The sequence below is a fragment of the Natrix helvetica genome (genome assembly GCF_964273705.1).
Source record: "Natrix helvetica genome assembly, chromosome: 3".
NCBI lineage: Eukaryota > Metazoa > Chordata > Lepidosauria > Squamata > Natricidae > Natrix > Natrix helvetica.
In genome coordinates, this window is record NC_138549.1 from 31,850,376 (window position 1) to 31,876,015 (window position 25,640).

At 36.9% G+C, this 25,640-nt stretch overlaps 1 protein-coding gene across 2 annotated transcripts in view; it reads right to left on the reverse strand.

Moving 5' to 3' along the window:
* SH3RF3 (SH3 domain containing ring finger 3) overlaps window positions 1-25,640 on the reverse strand; it is a 193,127-nt gene that overhangs the window by 18,255 nt on the left and 149,232 nt on the right. For both annotated transcript variants that reach the window (XM_081947955.1, XM_081947956.1), the window contains exons 5-8: window positions 15,679-15,779; window positions 12,482-12,652; window positions 10,853-11,100; window positions 6,715-7,049 (exon numbers count right to left, since the gene is read on the reverse strand). In XM_081947955.1, coding sequence (XP_081804081.1) covers window positions 6,715-7,049; window positions 10,853-11,100; window positions 12,482-12,652; window positions 15,679-15,779 — 855 coding nt within the window. The remainder of the gene's footprint in view (window positions 1-6,714; window positions 7,050-10,852; window positions 11,101-12,481; window positions 12,653-15,678; window positions 15,780-25,640) is intronic.

Consider the following 25,640-nt stretch of genomic DNA (forward strand, 5'->3'; position numbering starts at 1 on the left):
CTTTACTTAGCCTGAATTAGCCAGTCGCTGATCCTTGAGTAGACCACTAACTGATTTAAAACAATAGATGCAACTGATGACTCATGTTGCCTGAGATAAAGAATAAATCCAATTATGAAAAACCTCAATAGCAGCAGTAAAGTTCGCCAAACTTCTGGAACAAATGCCTGGAGAAACAGCCAGGTCTTCAGAACCTTGCGAAAGTTGAACAGGGTTTTCAGGTCACTATCACAGACAAGTCACAACTCCTGATCCAGCAAGATGAAATTGTTTAATAGAAGTGCCCAGAGCATGTTCTGTCTGCTACATCTAGTAGGGGGAGCAGAAACAATGAAGAAAGGCAGTCCAACAAACTAGCCCTATGCCATAGAGGCCTTTATAGGCAAGAAAGGTATCTTGAATCATATCTGGAAGCTTATCAGGATGCAGTGCAGCTCATGGAGCAGACTTATATCAGCCTCCCACCAGAAACACCAAAAACTGTCTATACCGTCACATTCTGGACAGTTGTGAGTTCCAAATGCTGAGTTATGTGTTATATAGATTACAGTAATCCACATAAGAATTGACTAAGACTTGATTAACTGTGAAGAAGACCTCCCAGTCCAAGGAGGGATGCAATTGGTGCACAAGAAGAACTTGTGCAAACTATCAGACTTACAAGGTAGACCACATCAATTAACTGTTACTGCATAGGTTTACAACTATTTTTTTAGTAAAATGGCTATAATAACAGAATCTTGCAGATTTAAATCTATTTTCCCTCCTCCTTTTATTTTCATGTGAATTAGGAGAGTTCCTGTGTTAGATGTTTTTGTAAGTAACTTTGTATGGGCTTAATCTATGTTGATCTATTTGTTGCCTTGATAACAGACCTTCTCTCTCTCTATCAAGGTCATCCTTTATATTCCCAGCACGAAGGCCCCCTAGTCATGTTTGCCACTTGGTCATCACTTATACTTACGGCAGTAAGATACACCACTAGTTGCCTTCCCCGAAAGAGCATACTGTATAATAGAAATAAAGCTTACAGCTATGCTACAACTCACTTATCTTTTTATGTATTCAACAGAGAAGTATGATTTCTTCCTGGAGTCAAAATTGTGGGACTTCTAAAATTATAAAGCTGAAGGATGGGAACAATCTCCTAGACCCACTGTAATTTCTCAAGATTCTTAGATTTTGAAGGCATCCAAGATACGGTTCAAATTATTTACTATGGAATGATAGTCTAAGTTTGTACAGTCTGATGCACAAAATGAAATATATTAAAACTTATGTTTAAAAAACCCACTAATATTATGCTCCTTGCAAATATTGTTTTGCTGCCAAATCAGTATGCAAAATGTGAATAGAAAACAACCATATTCTTCATGAGAAGATGACAAATAGATTACACTGGGAGTTCTCACCATGGGTGTTCCCAGAGTAAAATATGTCTGATTCTGTGCTGAACTTTGATTCTGTAACGTATTTCTGAGAAAAAGATGGGTGTAGAAAAGAGCTAGAGAATGATACACCGCACAGTTTACATTACAGGATTAAAATAGTTTGGCTTTATATAATATCCAATTCTTCATTTTTGTTTAAACACAACCTTTCAGGAATCTTAGCAAATTATCCACAGGCTCTTTTCAATGAAAAATCCTACAAATGTTCTTTACCTAATGTTCCATGGGGACTAAACAGCAACTACTTAAACAATAAAAATGAGAATTTTCCAGATATGTCAAATTTCTAATGAATCATGTGACTATTGCTGAACCTGCCAGATCAGCCTTTTGGCAGAGGAAAAGCTGTGGGCCACATGCACTGAACGTAAAAGGAAATTGAACTTTAGCAGTTAAATCAAGCTTTTATCATTGCAGAACAAAATTTGGCAGTGCTACATTTCTATAGTTAAGAATAAATTAGAAACGAGGGGAATCTATGTCTGCAGCTGCATGCTGTTTTGCTTTTCTTATTTTACTATTTTCTGGAGCTAAGATGCATATTCTTAAGTGTACTAAGACCAAAAAAAAATACAGGAACTATAATCAATACACTAAACTGAAATGAAATTCCATCTTGAACTAATTTAATGTTAAACATCCAAAATACTCACATTTGCTTTAAACGTCAAAAATTCTCTCTGAATGATAGTCCAAGATGTAATTGGTGAACAAAAGGAATTTTATTTTTTTATGATGCTAGGTCCAAGACATTAACAGAACAGTATAAAAGAGTTGGAAGGGATCTTGGAGGTCTTCTAGTCCAACCTCCTGCTCAAGTAGTGGACCCTCTACCATTCTAGACAAATGGCTGTCTTCTTAAAAACCTCCAGTGATGGAGTACCCACAGCTCATTAATTGTTCTCACTGTCAAGAAATTTCTTCTTAGTTCTAGGTTGGGTCTCTTTTGATAAGCTTTCACCCATTGCTTCTTGTCCTGCCCTCAGGTACTTTGAAGAGGGAATGAGACAACTGCCACGGCCAACTCACTACGATCAAGTTGCCATGGCCAATTTGCGACAGCCAACTCACCATGGCCAACTTGCCACGGGGTACAATTCACCATGGGGCAAGAGTTACATAAATATTGAAGAAATAGTAGAATAGAATCATTGGAAAAAAAATGCAAAAGGAGGGGCAAAAGGATAAGCCAATGACAAAAATCAAAAGAATGTTAAACTATTTTAAATAATTAAATTGAACTGTTGAATTTTCACCTAGTCCATCGAGATTGTCCCTTCTATAGCATATTTAAATGAATAATAATAATAAACAAAAACTTTAGCTTTCCCCACATAGTTCTGTTATTTTTATTCTATTTGCCTTTTTCATGGTAGTGTTATGCTTTTTTACCTTGATGTCTCTTCTGTATTTTTATTACTGCACTACTTATTATTTTAATAAAATTGTTTCCACAACATTTGCTATGTCCTCGTTGGGGTGACATTACCTGATGTGACCCACCTTGATGGGAGTGTCTCTATAAATGAAAATGTAAAATAAATAAATAAATTTATCATTGTGTAAAAACGGCATGCTTTCATCTGATGGGTAGCAGCTGCTCAATAGCTATGGCTATTTTAATTATTTAATTATTTAATTAAACTTCTAGCCTATTTTTCCTCTAGTAGATCTGAGCAACCGGTATATACCTGCGTCTCTGAATAGGATTAAACTGTAGCTGCTGAACACCTCTATGGCTTTATATAGGGCTTCTTTGTGGTGGTTCCCCGCCCACTAGGATTCCAGAAGGTTCAGCTCATTTCTCAGGCTTTATGGCCAGGAGGATGGGTGGGTGTTTCTGTTTGCTTTCCTTGACAATTTTGGTGAAGACTTGATTATTTTTACTTGACATCTTTTATTTATTTATTTTTAACTGAGATTTTTGCTTTCATGTTTAGTTAGCTGCCCAGTGTTAAGATATAAATTTGCAAGATAAATACATAAGTAAATCTGTAGGTCACACCAGAGAAGAACGGACGGTATTTACTAACTGGTACAAAAGAAGAATCACTGCACTATTTTAAGCATAGTGTATAGGAATGAAATTATGCACAAATCAATAATTCCTTAAGTCCATATGTTAATTCTACCCTACATTAGACAATTTGAACAGATTTTACTACTGGCTTAGAGAAACAAATGATATTTTCAAATAGCTGGCTTTCAACAAATTTGGGTATATTTTAGGCATCAGAAAATTGTAAAGATACTCTGTCATTGATGATGGATTCATAAGCTGTTCCAAGAACCAACAACATATTCATCTCTTTAGCAGCCACAGTGCCATATGCTTTGGGAAAGTTTAATCAGAAGTCTTATCAGAAGTCAGGGGTTTTCCCCCCCAGAAAGAATAATTAGATGTTTAAACTTTCCAGTGTGATTTGCTGCATCAGATTAAGCTCTTGGAACAGGATCGTTTTGTTCAAGTCAATAGTTACACCTGACATGAAAACAATAGCTAAATTATTTATCAAAGAAACTGTCAGAGGAAAAATAGATCGATATCAAATCATAACAGATTGATAATTAACAGAAATATTACTGTTAAAGAGGAAATTATATTCTGTGATTTTAACACATAATACACTGCTGCAGATTGATTTATGGTAATAAACCAAAGAAATGTATATATTATAAAATCCTTTTTATAAAAAAAGTTATAAAAACAACACAGGTGTTTTGCCCTCTGTGCTTAACATTATAATACTAAATTATCCATATCCACAGCTATCCTATTGCTTCAACTTGAAATTGTTTTAACTTCTAAAGACGAAACTTGGAAATTGAAGGCTTCAGAAACAAATATTTTTTATTCCAAAAATCTGAAGCTGACAATGGACCGAAGCAAATTTGCTACAGTGATTTAACTTCTTCAAATATTGCCAGCAACTTTCCAATCAGTCATTAATAACTACCGGTATGTGAAAGTGTATACTAAAACAGTATTTTTTTAAAAAACCCAGAAGTTTCAAAATTGTTTTCATGGATTGGAACACAAAGCTGAACTCTCCAAGATAAACTTCAACCTAATAATATGTAGCATTTACAAAATACAGACAAAGATGTTTAGTGTATAATAAAGATCTAGGTATTTGGTGGATTGTCTACAGATCATAAACCAGGAATTACTAAAGGAGTTACTAAAACCCCCAATGCAATCTTAAGTCACACTAAGCACTAGGTGCAGCCACAGAGTTTCTTTTGGCACCTTTAAGCCTGACTTCAAAGCATCCAAAAAAGAGATGAAGTCACACTATCAGCTAATGGAACAACAGGCCAGGGCTCAGGCTTTGAATTTAGATGGCATGTAGAGGTGGTCCTTGACTTCATTTAGTGACGGTTCAAAGTTACAAAAGCACTGAAAAAAGTGACATGATAATTTCCACACTTACAACCATTGGAGCATCCCCATGGTCACATGATCAAAATTAAGATGCTTGGCAATTGGCAAGTGATTAGGATGGTTGCAGTGTCCCAAGGTCATGTGATCACCTTTTGTGACCTTCTAACAAGCAAAGTCAATGGGAAAGCCAGATTCACTTAACAGCTGTGGCAAGAAAGATCATATAGTAGGGCAAAACTGAATTGTGGTGGCATGTCAAGGACTACCTGTAGTCCAGTTACATCATTTAGAGCAATCAATGAGACCTGAATTTTGGAATAAGTTCTGAAACAGTGCAGGGAAAATAAAAATTTGTATTAGTTTAATCATTATAAATTAAAATGCATAATTATGCTGGACTAAAAACTGTGCAATTGTAGTTAAAGAAGAAAGTCCACCCACTGAGCAAAACTTTAACTGAATTGGTCTCATTTGCTGTTTAAGATTTTTTTTTTTACTGAAAATCCATCCTTTAACTTGATCATTAAAAGATAAGAGCTCTATAAAATATATGGCTGTTTACTTATCTGGAACTTACTTTTTGGGGGGAGGGGAGGGGGAAAGACTCCTACGCTTTAAACTGGTAATTTGTATTTTTTTAAATGGCCCCCCAAATAGAAGAAGTGTGAACAAAAGATCCATTCAAAACAAAACAAAACAAAAATGCTCCAGTCCACGTAGCAATTCGAAAACATGCAAATGTGAGTAGATTAATAGCTACCACTTTGGTGGGAAAGTAACAGCGTTCTGTATGCCTTCTGCATATAGCTATGGTGGCCACATGACCATGAAAATGTATTTGGACAACGCTGGCTCCCTTGGCCAAGAAACAGAGGTGAGCACCACATCCTGGAGTCAGACACAACCGGACAGGGAAACCTTTATCTTTAGCAACAAAACTTAAGACTAATAAGAAGGGATGCTTTTACACAACTTCGATTTGTACTCCAATACTTCTAAACAGTGATTAATCATGAAGTTATGCAAGTAGCTTTTAATAGACAGCATTCATCACCTATGCAGGAGAGTGATTAGTTACAACTCTATATGGAAACAAAATACAGTACTGCATTTGTGAAGGATCGACTGAGCTTAGCATGTTTAGATCAGCTTGGTTCTAACGTTCATTAACATGTTACTGCACTGACACTGAAAGGCTGTTCTGAAAGTGAACCCCATATGCCTACATCTCTAGAGAATCAATCACATATTCAACATCATATTTAACCCTGTCCTGTCCTGTTTCACCGATGTGTACAAGTGCAATTTTCTGAAAGAACCATAGATATTTATAGTGCTATTAAAACAGCCTCAAACATTCCCGTATCAATGTTTTAATATGCTCTGACTCTAAGCCCCCAAGGCTACATGTCATTTAACATCTTCAGTCTAATTAATCCATTTTGGCTGAACCTAGATATATGGGAAAAGGCTATTTGATACTTATTTTGTATACCTGTGCTATCAAATTTGCAGCACTTAAACAAAGCATATCAATCAAAGAGGTACAACAGATGGAGAAGATAGTGAATTTCTTAATATGTAAGGTACTCACTCAACCAGTCAGCAGCTCCAAAGCTACATTTTTTAAAAAAAACGTATAAACAGTAAATTAATCAGGGTGAATAACCCAAGGATATAGATATATATATATATCCTTTGAAAACCTTTGATGCAGTCTCCAGAGTTCCTTCAAAAATTGACATCAAAATGCAATGATGATTGTGATAAAAAAGAAAATGTATTACGTATCTAGTAAGAAAATTAATTCAATTAATTAATTCTTTTAAGGCTGAGCATAATGTATCTACTCTTCCATGTTGCAAGGTGGTCATTTACCTTTTCATTTTTCCTTTCTTCTGTTTTGCAAGCTGTGTTAGTTGGGCTACAAGTCACCAAGCTACTGATGGGCCCATTTCCAGCTTCTCCATTCAGATTGACTGCAGTGACATTGGGAGGAGTAATTGCTGCAGCTGCTGAAGTGAGAGGAATAATAGGCCTGGCACACTGTGCTCCAGGGATGACATGCACAGGAGAGTGGTGGATATGTTGTGGAGAAACCACCGAGTGTGATCTGATCACAGTTGCTGGGAGGCGAGATGGAGAATTCTGACTTCTCAGTGGTGAGACTGTGGCTGTGGGCCGATCCTGGGCCTGCACAGAATTGTGCACAACTAAAAAGAAAAAGGGTGTAAGGAAACAGGAGAGGGAAAAAGTAATTTCAGAGACACTGTCAAAATAGAAATGGGAATATCATAGGAAATTTTGAACAGTTCAAACTACTAAATTCAGACGGAACTCTTTGATTATAGCTCATCTACAATACAGAAACAGTAACACCTCAATAGAAGCTGTGCAAAAGCTTACAATTTTCATCTTATATCTTGATTAGCCATATGCAAAACTGCATGCAATTCAGAAATAAATGTAGTCCAAACAAATAAATATGCTCAGGATCAGATTGAACTAGATTTTCATATAATACTTTTAAAATAAAAGCAATATGTAATATTTTAAATGAAAACTACAACACTGCTTACTTACCGGTACATATGAATTCAGGAAGCTGTCTTATTTACGCCCCTTCTGTAACTACCGTATCTATTCTGACAGATGAAGTAATCCAGAATACTTCAACAACTAGAATTATTTGTGGGGAAAGTCAATTAGATTCATTTTGACTTGGAATTCTGAGTTGGAGAAGATTATAAAAGTGTTACCTCAGCAATTATTTGTTCTGCTATTTTGAATTGTTTTTAGCTGCCTAGGTCAGGGGTGGGCTTCAAACGTTTTAGCAAGGGGTTCTCTGCCCGGCTGCTGGGTGGGTGTGGCCATGGTGGGCGTGGCCTAGTTGGCCTCCTGCACCATGGCGGGGGGACGTTTTTGCCCTCCCTGGGCTCCGGAGGCTTTTCTCGAGCCTCGGGGAAGGTGAAAACATCCCCCATGCTACGGAGGCCCTTCCAGTAGGCCTATGTTTCACCTTCCCTGAGCCTCCACGTATGGCCTGCACTTAAAATAGGCCACATGGGGACTCCTGGGAGGGGAGGGGTGGGCGGGATGAGCCAGGATTGGGATTTGGGGGTTCTCTGAACTGCACAGAATCTTAGCTAGACGTTCTCCAAAACCCCTGCAAACCCCCAGCAACCCAACCCTGGTCTAAGTTGTAAGGATGTGGACAAGATATATGGAAAGATGAGTCATTTTGGACTCCCTGGGGAAGCTGAATCTTGCGAGTATTATTTTACAATGATTCTGAATCTTCTTGTCAGGCTGGGTCCAGAAGGTGATATTGGAAAGCTGTGATTTGACACCTAGATTGTGGACTTATCCAATTCCATAGGACCATTTAATTTTATCTCCCATGCTATTCATGTACAGAATAAGGAAGATGACCTTGATGGAGACAGGTAAGATCCACCTCCAGGAATGAGTTCAAAACAAGCACAAGTATATGGTAACGGCTCAAACATCTCCTTAATCCACATGGGTATAAGAAGGGTGAGAGGTTCAGCACAATCAGACTTTCAGGATTCTGTTGTTATAGTCCAGTGATGGCGAACCTCTGGCACGTGGTGGCACAGGTGGTACGCGGAGCCCTCTCTGTGGGTACGTGAGCTGTCGCCCAGCTCAGTTCCACCATGTATGCGTGCGCGCCTCCTGCCGGCCAGCTGATTTTTGGGTCTTTGCTGGGGGGATGCAGCATGCCACCCGCACCGTTTTTTGCTCCCAGGAGGCTTTAGGGAGGCCTGCTAGGCTCAAAATGGAGTGCGGGAGGGTGTGTGGCATGCTCCCACGGCCCATTTTTGGTCCCAAGAGGCTTTAGGGAGGCCCGCTAGGCCCAAAATGGGGCATGGGGGGAGGTGTCGCACGTGCATGGGGAAGTGGGAGTGCGGAGTGGAGCACACGCATGTGGGGGGGGAAGGGGAGGGCGAGGGTGTTGCCTGTGCAGGGGCGCGGGGTGTTGTCACACGTGCATTGAATTATGAGTGTGGGCACGCGCACACAAGGACAAAAACGTTAGCTATCACTGTTATAGCCTCTCTCAATAAAAGTAATCTTAACCTTGATTTTTGGTCTGATTTACCTGGTAGGGATAACAGTTCAATATTTACACCAAGGTACTGGGAGACGTTATCTGGAATTTTGGAATGTGTTGTCATCAATATGCATTCAATTCCTAGATAGCAGTCAGCATATATTATGTAAATTTGATAATGAAAGATGGATTAAAAACAAGACAAGGTGCTATTGGGAAACAGGAAACTGATCTCAGGGATTAAGTGTCAGATTGTTTTGGGGAAAGTTGCATTGTCCTTGAAAGAACAGATTTGCAGCCTGAGAACATTCCATGAATCTCAGTTACCATTAATCATATCTTTGATGTGGAATGCACATGTCTATCCTTGAGCCAGATGAATTTGGCAGGGATTATTATCTTGGATACCTTGAGTACTGCAACATGCTCTACATGGGGTTCCTCTTAGTAAGTGTCTGGAAGTTGCAGTTTGAGAAAAAGATAGCAAGCTAAATGCTAATTGGAATCATATGATGTTGCTGTAACATACAATAAACGTAATACAATAAATAGCTGTTTTCCCCCTTTCTTTAATGTTTAGCAGAACCTACAGGCAGTATATAGCCATTTAAAAATAAGTTCTTTGTAATGAGTTAATCTTCTTGAAAATGTGGGATAATGAGCCACTTATTCTGTGATTTGAAACAGTCACCTAAAAACCCAAGTCCATTCTAGTTCACTTCTGATCAGAGGCTGCTTTTTCTTAATATGTTTAGGACAAATCAGTATTGTATGTTAGGAAAGCAATCTGGTGATCATCAGAAAGTATTTCTGAAATGATTCTGAAAAGCTGCTGGAATATATAATTATAATAAAAAAGCTCAAAAGAACAGCAGTGTAAAAACTGATTATATATGCATGCAGAACATTCTTTGAACAAAGAATGCCATGTGGGAAAAAAGCCCATTACATAATGTATAAACTCTATTTTTTTTAAAAAAGGAAATTGTATTTTAAGGCTGGGCTGGATGTATCCCTTGTTTTTTGCATTGCACAATAAACATCTTCCATATTTAAACCTAATAAACTGTTTTAAAACATTAAAGCAATACGTGACTTGTTAAGAAGACTTATCAAGTTTACTTCTTAAAATACAGGATGTTTGCATGATTCCCAAATGAATTAGTGTATAAGTACTGTAGTGGGACTGCCACTGTGAGTACAGGGAGTCCTCGGCTTATGACCACAATTAGCCCAAGATTTCTTTGGCTAAGTGAGACAAAAAGTGAATTTTGCCCCCTTTAACGAACTTTCTTGCCACAGTTGTTAAGTGAATCACTGCAGCAGTTAAATTAGTAACAGGGCTGTTAATTGAATTTGGTGCCCCCATTGACTTTGCTTGTCAGAAGGTCGCAAAGGGGATCACATCACCCCTGCGATGGTCATAAACATTAGTCAGTTGTCAAGATGACTTTTTTGAATTTTGATCACATAAGCATGGGGATGCTGTAATGGTCATAAGTATAAACAATGGCCGTAAGTTACTTTTTTCAGTGCCCGTTATAACTTCAAATGGTCACTAAGCAAACTGTTGTAAGTCGAGGACAACCTGTACAGGATAGCCAGAAAAGCAAAATGTGGTCCTTGCAAGCAATAAATACAACCTTAAACAATGTAGGCCAGGGGTGTTCAAACTTGGGAACTTTAAGACTTGTGGACTTCAACTCCCAGAATTCCCCAGCCAGGCTGGGGAATTCTGGGAGTTGAAGTCCACAAGTCTTAAAGTTCCCAAGTTTGGACACTCCTGATGTAGTCCAAAAGCCAAACAAAAACTCTAATTCCTATCACTGATTCAGTTTTGAACAGACCCGGGAATTTGCGCCCTAGACAGACAGAAGATTCCGAGACTCTTTTTCTCTCACGCGAGATTCAGAGGACAGGATGTCTGCAGATTATACCTACCCATTTGCACAGCGCTGCGAGGCTGAATCACCGGGTGCTGAGAAGAATATCTCAAACAGTTATTCATCTGTGGGGAGCCTCCTGGCAGCAGGGTCTGAGAGGGAGGGGTTGTGATTGGAACGGCGGGTCTGGTAACAGGAGCAGAACTGGTAAGAGCTGGGCCTCCCGGGGCAGCATCTCGAGGGGAACCTTTGGCTGTTGGCGAGCCTCCTGTTAAATTCCTGGCCTGGTTAGTTGCTGCAGGAACCCTGGATAAAAAGGAAGCCCAAGATAAGAGTTCTGTGCAAGAAGTCAAAGGCAACATATTGGAACCAATGTTTCCTCATCGTGTGATCACAGGTAGTTCTCCACTTACAACAGTTTGCTTAATGACCGTTCAAAGTTACAACGGCACTGGAAAAATTGACTTACAACCATTTTTCACACTCATGACCATTGCAGCATCATCATGGTCACGTCGTTGGTTACATTCAGATGCTTGTCAACTGACTCACACTTAGGGTTGCAGAGTCCCGGGGTCATGGGATCCCCTTTTGCAACCTTCTGACAAGCAAAGTCAATAGGGGAGCCAGATTCACTTAACAACTGTGCTATTAATTTAACAACTGCAGTGATTCGCTTAACAAAGGTGACAAAAAAAGTCATAAAATGGGGCAAAACTCGAATAGATTTGAATAATAATAATTATTTTTTTTGTCAGAAACTGGCCAAAACATTGTGAAGTATCAAAACTTGTTGTCAAGTGAGACAGGGTGACTATTTACAATGGCTTTAAAACACCCATAGTTGTTGTAAATGTTGTTCAACAACCAGTTATAAGTTGAGGACTACCTGTGGAACAGCACATTCTGTCTCATGAGAAACTAGCCACCGAAGCAATATGTATTACACAAAATATGCAACCTTAGCTCTTATTATAGAGAGAAAAGCTGAACAGAAATCCTTACTTCTGGTATTGAGAAGAAATATAGGAAACTAGTACTTGCATAAAAAATTATATTTGATCTCTTTTAAAGAAAGTATGAACTGTGCCAAAAGTAGGGAGCAGAAAAAATGGGTATTTCAGCTGATATTTTTGTGGTTATTTCTACCATATGCAGCAGTTTAGATATATAGCTTTTCCCTGCCTAGCTATGAACAACCTCTGTACAGTAGAACCTCTGGTCACAAACGCTTCTGGACCACGATTAAATCGGGTTCCGACCAAAAAAATTCTCAATTTTTTTTTCTTGCGGCTGATTTTCCCTTCTGCACCATTTTTTTTTGTAAGCGCCAAATTTCCAAAATTAAGTTCAGGTGACGACAAAATCGGGTTGCGACCAAAGTTATGGAATGAATTATGGTCACGGTTCTATTGTATCTAGACAATAGTCTGAGATCAAACCAGATTAACATGTACTTCGCTGTAGTGGTACAAATGTGAGATCGGGCACAATCCTTCAGCATCACAAACTGTTCTTATAACACATTTGTGCGGATATTATGATAATATTATGGAATTGAAAATAATATATTAAAATTAAAACACCTGAGGTGCAAACTCAGGGAAGACACTTTTGGGGATTTATTTCCTTCCTTTGGGAGGTGGGGATGATATCCGATTGCTAAAACCCCCACGCTGCTTCTCACCTGGAAACTGGAGTGACATAATTGCCTGGAAAGACGCCACACATGCCATTTCTCAAGGACGTCCCTTTGAACCAGCCATCCTGACACTTCTCGATAACACGATACATTTCGCCCTTACGTAGTTCTAGTTCATCTGTCTTCTGAGGTTTGTAGGCATATAATGCCAAATAACTGTCAAAAATGATAAATATATAAACAGTGAGAGGGTAAAGCTGAAGACGCGCATAGCAAGTAAACCATATTTTGTTTTAAAATAAAATACCTGTTATTGTTAAATTTATTTATTCAACTGAAATTATTAACCAGCAAAAGAATATGGGAACACAGAAGGGAAAATTCCATCCAGACAGCTACAAGATAATTAACACATCGACAGCACTAGAATATTAATTGGAAATTCATCTACAAAATTCAAAAATAGGATGCCCGTAGCCGGATACCGATTATCAAAATGAAAAGAAAAGACGCAACACTCAAGTAATTCTACGTAATGTATTTTTAAGATATTTTGCACTTTAAAAATAGGCAGCTGAATTAAAGGAAAGATGAAAGTAGTATTTCTAAAATGACCAGAAATCATTTTAAAAGACTATAGTTTTTAAATTTCCCTATTGTTATACACATGAGTCCTTGAAATTCAGAGTGGGTGGTTTGATGGGATATGCTCCTTTGGGGAAATTGGGACTTGTAGTTGAGGGAAAACCCTGAAGGAAAGGGACTTAAAAGTCTGGGCACAGATAGGCTGATGGGTTATACTGTGCTTGGATATCTCTGGCCATAGAGAAGAGCAGGGATGACATGTAACAGCTTTGCCTTCTTTGTCCTATAAAATCACTTGCCAGGATTCTTCCAGATTTTTATTTTAGCCAAAATTCAGAACAACCAATCTTTCAGCAAAATTCCAGAACAATCAAAATTCTGCCAATTCAAAATAGTTTGGCAGAAGCTCTGGGACATGAAAGTTTGCTTCAAGTTCAAAACAAATATACTGCATATTGCTAAATTACATGTGATTTTTTTGGTAATTACTGGAAGGTGTAAAACTGGAATCTTCCACATAGCAGCTCAAAAATTACTGGAAGGTGTAAAACTGGAATCTTCCACATAGCAGCTCAAAAAAAAAAAAACCCACCTAAAATTCAAATTCAGTTTGAATACAGACTGTAACCAATGCACACGAGGCCCTAATTTTTCTGCTTTCTAGAAAATACAAGCTGAAAAATAAATGTTGCTTGCTTTTTTTATTTTATCCCTGTGTGCAGTAAGCACTCTCACTGCAAGCAGAAAATAAACAGCAATAATTATTAGACTGCTCATATCTTTTAACAATTCCTTGAGGCATTCTTTGCCTTGATTTATCAAATGCTTCCAGTAGGCAGCATCCTGATGAAATAATTAATGTATATTTTTCACAAGAGGCTTGAGGAATTATTGTCACATTATGTTTTGGCAGTGTGTGTGTGTGGTGAACTATGTTAATTAGCACGAGTGAATTCTCTGGTTTTAATATAATAAGTACTAGCCACTTGGAACAAAATATAAAACCCTCAGCTATCTTTGACTACCCAATGGCATTAGAAAACAATATTGAACTTGGGGTTTTTTGTGATGCTGTCTGTCTGGATATTATGAGTTAAGTTTCAGACTACACTATTCAGCACTAATAGTTGCCAGGTAGAATTCTATTCTAGCTTTAATTTTAGGCTACAGGGGATCAACTGTGACTGATTTTAAAACGTCAAATTCTCGGTACTATGATTGATGTCATTTTTGTAGGCCTGTTATGAGTTTGTGGTACACCTTTGAAGTGAAGTCTGGTTTTCTAGCGCTTAAGAGCATGGAAGTGCTTATTTCCCTTTTCCTTATGCATATTAAAAAAAATCTACAATTTGTCAAGTGGAATACTGTAGACAATTACAGGAAAACCAAAGATAGAATGAGTTAATTAAACGTACATAATTAAGTACTCATGGTGGGTGTGATGTATGTAGGCAGTACTTGTTTAGTGACTGTCTCGTTTAGTGAGTATTTGTGCTTATAATGATGAAAAAGTAAGCCAAAGTGACCAATTCTTTGTATGTCTGCAAAGAAAGCAGAAATTATATCACAAGCTGTTACAATATCATTTTGTGCCCGCTTTGCTTAATGACCTAGTCACAATATCATTTTGTGACTGCTTTGCTTAACGACCTGATTGCCGGTTATTAACCATATTAAATAAACTTAGTGTAGTTGTTAAAAAAATTATACATTCTCTTCCTCTCTTTAAATGCAGCAAAGACACCTTAAATGTCTTAGATGGAAATTCAAATGCTGAGATTATATAATGGATAAGATTATTATAAAGTTAGACGAGAAGAGCAGTACATAAACAAAGAAACAAATTCAGGTAATGAGTAATGGGTAAAGGACACTCGCCATCTCCAAAATTAATCAGAATGTTTTTTTCCAGAGAATATTCCAGCTGATAGGAAAAGTGCTGGATCCAAGGAAAAGAAAACTCAGTTTGTGCTTGGTGTTTTTCCCCCTTGATTGTGTATTTAATTTCAATAAATATTTAATCATTCTATTTTTAGTATCTTTCACTGAAACTAAATTTTTTACATGTACCATGCTAATGTTGTGACATCATCTACTGCACTTAATACATACCTGGAAGAATTTTATTTTATGAACTACTCTTCCTAATATAATATAATTTCAGGGACTAAATTGTATAGGGATATTGTTTCTAAATGGTTTAATATAATTTATGGCAGTAGTTCTCAACTTGGGGTCTGCGAACCCCTGTGGCTGTGATATTGTCACGGGGGTCCATGAAGGCTTGAAGAAATTATTTAAATCTTGAGTTAAGTCCCAATGGTCTGTGGCCACAAAACATATTTAAAGTGGGTCCATGGTAAAGAAAAGGTTGAGAACCACTTATTCATCATATTAATGATTTTCTCTATTTAATAGGAACAATACCTGCCAATTAATCATTCACAGAACTATAATAAGTAACTTGGAAATTAAAATTTGTGTCAACCTGTGAATACAAGTGACCTGGCCTTTCACTCATCACTTTTCAATTTTGACAAAAGGCTGGTTCACCCAGACCAGTGATAACCATGAGGAGAGGTTCTGCTGACATTTTCAAACTACAAATAATAATGCCAAAATTATACATTGCTCTTCAGAGCAAAACTTCTGCTTACATATTGAGTGGTAATTGGACCTTCGATGGTGTTCCTTGATCTCCCACAATTGCACTGGTTCTGGGCCCAGCCATGGTTGCGGATCCAGCTAAAGTAGAATCCTATAAGCGACAGAAGTGGAGAAAAATGAAAGGAATGCCCATTTCACACTCATTTTTTTACTCAAATTGTATGACCTTCATTGTGTTTATTTATTTATTTCACTTATTAGTATCTTTTATTTTCTTTAAGATAGGTTCTTTAGCTTTATGCACTCTAACAATGTATTTTTTGCAGAAGAGTCACCAATGGCCAAAGCTCAGAAAAATCTGTATTTTTTCAGCCTAAAACAAGATTAGTCTCTCCATTCCTCAGATTATACTGTGCTTAATTTGATAAGAGCCATTATTCACTTTTAATTTTATTTTCTTATTAACTTCTTGTGCAGTAATAATTCTTCACATGTACTGTATGTTAAAAAACAAGTTGGTTGTAAATTGCTCCAGTGATTATTTTGTATATTACTTTTATAAACAGCCAGAAATCTCTTCAGCAATCATATGTGAACTACAAAGCACTAAAATAATAACTATTGTCATTGTAACTCAGTTTATTATTATGTTCTTTATTCGCAGCTCATATTTCAGTGTCAAAAGGGAAACCAGATCTACTACTGATGAAACATATTATTTAAAAAAAATAAAAATACTTATGCCTTCTCTACCGTCTAACAGTAAAAAAGTTGTTTGGAAAGGAGTAAATTTTGTCCTTTTTGAAAGAATATATTCAAGAAAAGGAATGTTAAAAAGCTTTCCTGGCTATTTCTTGTCTGTGTATTTTAAGAGATTGTGCGTTTCATTTTCTTTCAGTTGATGGAATTTGGACCAATGATTTTAAAAGTTTCCAAGGTTTGGCAAGAAATGGATGGATTCATTTATTCACTTATAAAGACTTCTGATATGATATATATTCATAAATCCTTCTTCCTCTTTATGTCATGTTGTGGGATTTTACAAATCCCCAAGTCAAGACGCATTTCATAAGCTGTGAAGTGTGACAAATTTTAATGCTTCTTTCCAACTCACTGTCTCTTAATCTTAAAGCCTCTATTAGTCATTTACTTAGCTAACTGTAACACCAGGGACTGGTACAGGCGCAATAGTACAGAAGGACCATTGCTTAGTGCTGATATTGGATACCTAGTTTTCTAATGAATTGTCCTTCTGAACAATAGGGATATACACGAGAGTAATGCTCTACAGAGAAAGGTTGGAAAGAGATATATTGGACCTAAAATATATTTGATTCCCCCTTCCCCCAATTAAATCGCAGAACATAGTAAAAATGCAGGCAAATAACTCATTTGAGTCATACAAATATCTGATTGACTATCTCTATTGTTCAGATCAGACAAAAAAAATATCCAGGCCAGAATCAGTCCTTATATGCAACTGATTTAAATAATCCCTAATATAGTTATTTTGATCTGTACTCCTAAAATTGTCAAGTCAAGCTGAGTTTTGATACAAATTCGGAGTTTACCAGGTTGATGAAAATTGATATAATATAATATTTTCCACATATAGATCTGTATTCATCAACATGTTTTCCTCAAATTGAGCACTGAATTAAACAAAACAGACTTTGTAAATCATGGATACTCAGATGAAGTCCCTGTATCATGAACGTTAAACTTAGATGATCTTTTGGACATTTATTTTACAATATTTGTATCATACTAACATTGCAAACTCTGCACTGTCTGGATAGAATATGAAAACAGCCCTATATGCAACATATAATTTAATCTAAAGGCTGGAACATGATCCACCATTGCTAATCCCTCTTCCTCCAAGAGGAACTGCAATGGCACATCAACTGAAACTAGCAAAGGATATCCTGGTCATAGAATCCAACTGTTATAAAGAAGTTAACAGTCAAGGAGAATACTTAAGTTTTGGACAATCCCCTTCAAGGATCAGCCACTCAGAATGAATATGGAGGCCATCAGCAAATGAGTTAATTTCTATACACACAGCAACTCTATTTTGCCAGATTTAGCCTGGTTTCATCCTACTCAATGCCTCCCACAGCTTTACCAAGAAAGATGCTGATAGTAACCTCTACGTATTGTTAACATCTCATCCAAATTGGCAGATGATATCCCAATAGAAGATATGCTCCAGTTGTTTAATATGGATAACAAATAACATTATTTTTCACATGGAACATTATATTTTATATGATAGCAAGAAAGCTATCTGGATACACAGAACCACTGGTTTGATTTCCAGAGGGAAGCGCTATGTAATATATTTGCAATTAATTTACATTTACTTTCCATCTAATCTTGAGACTCAAGGCAAGACACACTGGATCTGTATGATATCTACTCTGGTTAGGTTTTACAATGATAAAATAGTGTAATGTGTGATTGAAAATAATTTTGTACAAATATATTATCACTTGTGCAAATCTTGCCTATATAATTATGTCTGTTTTCAAATAACACAATGGAAGAGTTAAAACTTAATATCTTGTAAAAAGATGTTTTGCATAAATTAGGTTGTTTGTGATTTGGCTTTGCTAAGCATGATATATAAACTTACACTTTGTTTACTTCATGAAACTGTTATTAAAACAGTTTATCCCATTAAAGAATGCTTGCAAGATGGCATTTTGATTTAAGGGCCAATAATCTTCAGAAAATTACATTTCATTGATCTATGAACATAGTAATCTGTTAACAGATTCTTTGCTTTCCAGCATATTGACATATTTGTTTAGGAAAGCATGAATTTAAAGAAAACAAATCATTGAATCTAGAAAAAGTAAAACAACAAATTCTTATTCTATTTTGTTAATGAGTCAAACATCTGATTTAGTTTTTAACTAAACTATATAAGGGAGATATGATCATTTATTTATGCATCTGTCTCCAAGAAAAAGAAACAAATGAAAATCAAAATACAAACTAAATGGAAAGTTACTTCGCACTGCAGTGCTGTAAATGTGTTTAGGATTATGAATATTAAATAGAAGGACCCAGAAGGTATTGGGGCAGAGGAGAAAGGCAAGAGGAGGATATCTGTTGCCTTTTATTATTTTCCTGATACTTCCAGTTGTCATATACATGCTAATTAATATTTTCCTTTCCCTCCCTTCCTTTCCTTTTCCAATGTCATCATTGCTTCTACCTAATTCCTATTGCCAAATACTTTCTCTTTTGTCGCTTTTTTAATAGCCATATTTGTATTAATACAGATCACATCTTTACCTCAGGAGAAAAGGAACATCTTAGAGCCCCTTCAAATATAATGGTTGCTCAACATTCAAGCAATAATGGTGGCACTTTCCTGTGGACCTGATATTGAGGATAGGTTAGGAAGACAGGTAGAAAACAAGGCATTTTTATCTGTACAGAGAACCATTTATTGGAAAGACTACATTTTATCACAGTTACGGAAGACAATGGGAGGCAAATAAATTGACAATGCAACTTTAAAATCATGAATTCAAAGGCAACATTTAGTGGAATGGAATTGTCTAACATATACAAAACAATAAGGACTTTTTAAAAAAACCCTTTTTAACACAAGAAATGCAACATCCCCCCTCCCCCCAAGAACCAGTTTGATGTTATGGTAAAGGCACCAGAGTAGAGATTGGAAAATTGGGAGTCTTAGCTCTGCTTTTAGTACAACATCAGCTGGTTGATTGGGAGCCAATCACTCCCAGCCCAAGAACGAAAGCAAGAGCAAACAATTTCTGAAAATCCTATTAACTACTACTACAGGCAGTCAGTTGGAGTCAAAATTGACTTGAAGGCATTAAAAAAAAAGACAATGTGGTTTTGACAATACCCCAAGTGTGTGGTATATATTTTGTTATCTGTTGTTCTCTTTGGAATGGAGAAATAATAAAATTAACACTGATCTTTATTGTGCTGCTCCCTGTGTGGGCTTTTCCAGTGTCTGAAGACACATATTCAACTAAGATCTGACAGTGCAAATTGATTTTCTGTGCATATGCGCCCAGAGAGAGAGAGAGAGAGAGAGAGACAGAGAGAGACAGAGAGAGAGAGAGAGAGAGAGACAGAGACAGAGCGAGAGAGAGAGAGAGCGGGAGGGAGGGAGGAAGGGAGGGAGGGAGAGAGGGAGGGAGGAGGGAGAGAGAGAGAGAGGGAGAGAGAGAGGGAGGGAGGGAGGGAGGGAGAGAGGGAGAGAGAGAGAGACAGAGCGAGAGAGAGAGAGAGCGGGAGGGAGGGAGAGAGGGAGGGAGAGAGAGAGAGGGAGGGAGAGAGGGAGGGAGGGAGGGAGGGAGGGAGAGAGAGAGAGAGAGAGAGAGAGAGAGAGAGAGAGAGAGAGAGAGAGAGAGAGAGAGAGAGAGCAGGCATAACGATTTCTATTTCATGCCTGAATTTTATTTTTTACAGTTCCATAGTGTCGGGGGGGAGGGGTTTCTTACCACAATTGTAACTGCTAAACAGGTTTATCAGAAACTTTTTAGCCTCTAGTTGCATTTTCAAGATAAATGGGAGTCGTGTAACCTATACCAAAATACCGTACAGACCAACATTAGAAGAAGTTTAAATGCAAACATGCTGTTTTATTGGATACTGGATAAAAATTGTGTTATCTAAATTTGGAACAAATTGGAAAGTGTTTCTCTGAATATCAAATATTGTGTATTGCAGTAATGCCATATTTATTAATGAAAATAATAAGGTTTTTCATGTCTTCCTTGCATTTTTAGATTTTATCTTTAAAGTGAGAGCAATAAACTTAAAATCCACCTATAGACCTTAATAATATGTGATCCTGTGGCAATATCTCAGCTAGAAAATTGACTAATAGTCTTTGAAACTCATGCTGCTCATTTCTGTCAAATTCATTGACTAACCAATGGGTCATGCAGTTTCTCCAAGCCTTAATGTTCTTAGGAATAATGCCAAAGCACTGAAATTATATTTGCACTGGATCAACTATTGGCAAGAAAGCGCTGCACCCGAGATAAAGCATTCTCATCAAATGTTAATTAACGAAGTGGGAGTTAGGGCATCCAATGACCCCAGAACACAGCTTTTCCTTTAGTGGTGCAATATATTAATAAACACCCTTCCACACACTGATAAAATATAATTACAGATGCAGATGGGCATATACAAGCTATTTCTCTATTGCAGGAGGTGATAAACATCAATTCTTGCCATAGATTTATCTAACCCATAAATTACAAAAACATCTGTGGTATTTCTAACCCTTGCCTACACCAGCCAGTGTGCGAGGCTAAAAAATAAACCACGGCTCAGTTGTTTCTCTGTAGCTGGTTGGGAATATTAAGATCATTCAGTAGTAACGAAGAGCATCTGTTTAATGAAACACCACACCAAGGAGGATCCAAACTGCAGAACTCGAATGAATGAACTTTTCACTTGTCATTTGTCCTTGCCAAGAGAAAGAATTGACTTTCATATTAGGTGAGCGAGAAAGGTACAATATGATTTCACAAATAATTATTATTTTACGTGATAGTAAATATGACTTAATTCAATATGGCTTCTTCTACAAGAAAAGAAAACTAAAAATAAATTTGCACAGGTTTGTATTTTTCCCCCCCAATATTGATGTAAAATTTCTATTCTATAATCAGTGGTTCTGATACAGAAAAACAGTGTGTCCATTTTAATTAAAAAGCAATTTAATCAAAACAAAGTATGCAAGCATTATTCTTCTGGGCCCACTCCAGGGGTGAAATCCACCAGGTTCTGACAGGTTCTGGAGAACTGGTAGCGGAAATTTTGAGTAGTTCGGAGAACCGGTAGCGGAAATTTTGAATAGTTCGGAAAACTGGCAAATGTTACCTCTGGCTGGCCCCAGAGTGGGGTGGGAATGGAGGTTTTGCAATATCCTTCCCCTGGGAGTGGGGTGGGAATGGAGATTTTGCAGTATCTTTCCCCTGCCACGGCCACCAAGCGACACCACACCACACCCACCAAGCCACACCCACAGAACCGGTAGTTAAAAAAATGAATTTCAACACTGGTCCATTCAGTTGCAAAGACTAGTAGAGAACTAAACTGGGTAGCTCCTCATAGCCTATCTCATAACTACTACACTGCTTCATATTTACAACTCTTTACAAATTCTTCTTCTTATATCTGATAGTGACTTAAGAGTTTCAATTTAGGAATGCAGGAAGCTATCATTTGAGGGTGTCAAGATGATTTTAGATACAAGATTTTTAATGTGAAATCAACTGCATCAAAAACAGAACTTTATGAATGGCTCAAAGAACCTCCAGTGTTTGCCACCAATTCTATCTTTCACCCACAAAAAAATTCTGAAGTTGTGAAAGGCAAAGCAATTTAATAGGTGCCTTTGGGAAAGAATCTTCATTTAAAGGTTTCTTATTTTCTTGTAGGCATACTTTGGAACATACCCTGAAACTTGAAGAATAACAATATTCTTCCCTTAGAGTGTGAATGACCAGGAAGAACGTATTTGTTAATTTCCAGACTTCTTCTTAAGTGTTTCAAGGATAATGTTATGGCAGGCGGTGGTGAAAATTTTAGACTGATTCAAAGCATCTCCATTTGACTCATAATCTCAAGGGATATATTCATAGAACATATTGGTGATTTTGGGTAATCATAAATATAGACACAGCTGAATACTCATACTGCACTTGTAAGAATACTCTTTCTTACAAGTGCAGCAATGGAAAATTATTCCCTCACCCTACATGCTAAATATGTCTTCTGCCATAGGTATATATGAGAGATCTTCACACCTATCTGTTTTTTAAGTGACTTAATTTTTTTTATAAGTTTTCAAAAATAAACATTAAAATGTGCAGTTTGTATAAATATGCAGAATAGTGCATGTTCAGTTTTTTTTTAATTTAAACACAGAACCATGCTTATGTTATGGATATATATATAAATTTCCACCTCTATGTGTGTGATTATATGACCTTGGTGCTCAGTAGGGCTAAATCAACTCAAACTAACATTCTGGGTTGGGAGGGAGCCAGTTGAATTTGATACAAAAAAGTAGTTTGAACTCTGATGATATGTTATGAGTATAACTGCCATTATTCACAAAACAATATTTCTTTGGAAGAGAGAATTAATTGAGTCTGCCCAAGTCAAAAACCAAAGAGGATTTGGATTGATTTCTCCTAGTCTCCAATGCACAGACATAAAACTAAACCTTTGCCTTTGGCTTCTCTGTGTTTTAAATATAATCTGTATTTAAAACTGCCAATGATTTTCTACAGTCTACAAATTTGGAGCATGTTTCTTGTTTTCTATTGACCAAGAGTTAGTTACATATGCCCACTTCCTTTTATATTGGAAAATCATTAAGACAGACTCTGTTTTTTTAGCCTTGTATAGTATAGCCTTTGTTGTCATTGTACAAAATAAATACAACGAAATTGGTTTATCATTCCGCATGAAGATGTTTTTCATCTTCAAAATATATACTATAAAATTGGGAAGTAGGTATTATTGGCTCTAATTGTGAGCAAATGTACTCTCTGCTCAAGATCAGAATTTATTTTGAACACATACAAGCAGTGCTCTAGCATTCTTATCTCCCAGCTCAGGTTATATACTGAGAAGGAGGTAGCTATGCTTCATTATTTATGAGATTCATCTTTGGCCAGAAAAACCTAGGGATTTGGAGCTAGCTGACCTGTGACCTTTCCAAATAGCAAAGAAGAATAATTCATAAGGGGTTCAAATGGAGAGAAGATGAGACATCTGAGGCCTAGGCAAGATTGCTGAGCCAAGTGGGACCTCCTCTGCTGTTCAGACCAGTTTACTTTCACATATCTTCTCCATGAGCCTCATGCAGGCTCAGTTTTATCACTGGCCTGCAGCTGCATTATATTCTCAATACAAATCAATTTAACTAGCCTATAAGAACACTCGATGTGACATACAGACACAATTTAGAAGGCCATATTTAAAATTTATGGCTGCATTCAATCACTGGGCATCAAATGTGCTAAATGCAAATTAGGTTGAGGCAGGGCACATACTGATCAAGACAATACAGGTTTCTACAAAAAACAAACATTAGCAAAATCTGCCACTAACTCCCTTGCTTCCTAGTGCTGCTGGAAGCTATTCTTGTGTTTTTTTGTGTCTATAGAAATTAGAATCCATTAGTTTCATGCTATTCAGATGATAAAAAGGCTTAGGAATACTACTTGTTTTCAGACGCATTTATAACAGCACAAGAAATGTATGTGCTTATTACTGACAAGCAGGGAACTGTTGAGACTTGAAGAATAATCTTTGTAGTTTTGGATACTTAGCACAGCAGTAGCTCTAAATGCAGATTCTTTCTGAGATGTTAACATTATGCGGTAGAATATTAAACATAGTTATTTAAAGTAATAGTGCTACATGTATTTTGCAAGTTAATTTCTTGTTCATTTTATAAATATCTATGTACAGAAAATTTTAAATATGTAAGTTCTGAATCTATCTGACTAATTTCAAGAGGATCTAATTCTAATACACCAACTTTTGCATAGGAATAATATTACTGATTAATATTAATTAATTTAATTAATATTAATTAATTTAATTAATATTAATTAATTAGGATTAGGATTATTATTTTATAAATTGTCAATCTTTGATGAAATGCAAGTATATTTTACAAACTATTTAACCAATAAAGTAACCAACTGGTTCCTGCAGTGTCTCTTAGTAAACATAAATCCTGTTGGACTTTGTATTTATTTAGTTTGCATATTCAGAAAATGCTTTAATAAAGCATCTCATTTCAAGCAACAATTACAACATTATCCTCAAAAGATACATAACTACAATAGTTTTGTTTCATCTATTTGAAAACCGCACTTATAGTGATTTTGTTCATTAGTGTGTATAGAATTCTGCAATAAAGAGTAAACACAAATGCAACCAAAAGTTACGAAAAAAGTGTTCAAGGGAACGATGGTAAAAGGTCTTAAGCAAATTAGAGATGTGACCATGGTAGTTACAGCCGCAGATCTTGGACAGAAGCTCTCCTTCATGTGGTAAGGCCACACTTGGAATACTGCATTCAGTTCTGGTTGCCACAATGTAAAAAAGATATAGAGATTATAGAAAGAGGGCAGAGAAGAGCAACAAAGATGATTAGGGGACTGGAGACTAAACCATATGAAGAATGGTTGCAGGGTATTTCTAGTTTAATGAAAAGAAGAACTAGGGGAGACATGATAGCAGTGATCTGATATCTCAGGGGTTGCCACAAAGAAGAGGGAGTCGAATTATTCTCCAAAGCACCTAAGGGTAGAACAAGAAGCAATGGGTGGAAACTAATCAAGGAGAAAAGCAACTTAGAACTAAGGAAAAAATTCCTGACAGAACAATTAATCAGTGGAACAACTTGCCTCCAGAAGTTGTGAACGCTCCAAAACTGGAAGTTTTTAAGAAGATGTTGCATAACCATTTGTCTGAAGTGGTGTAGGGTTTCCTGCCTGAGCAGGGGGTTGGACTAGAATACCCCCAAGGTCCCTTCCAACGCTGTTATTCTATTCTTGTTGTCCCGGTTATAATTTAAAGACCATGCAGTGGGAAGAGAGATAAGATGAAGGGATAAAAAGTTAGCTTGGGAGAAGAGGCAGAGAGTTAATTCAGAAATTAATTAATTAATTGGCTGCTGATATTACCACAAGGCAACTATGTGGTATATATATACACAATTGGCTTTGGATGTGGCGAGGGAGACAAGGGAAAGAAGAAAGGAGCTAGCGGGCTAGGGAAAATAGTTTATCTTTTTGAAGTAGATTGGTAGCTTGACCAATATGCAGCATAAAAAACTATGAGGCAACCATACTGTGGATTTGGCTGGTGATGAATTGTGGTTTGGAAGGCCAAGATGAAGAAAAATGAAGATGTAGAGATTGGAGGGAAGATGGAGGAACACTGCGATGCCAAGTGATGCCAAGCCAAGTCA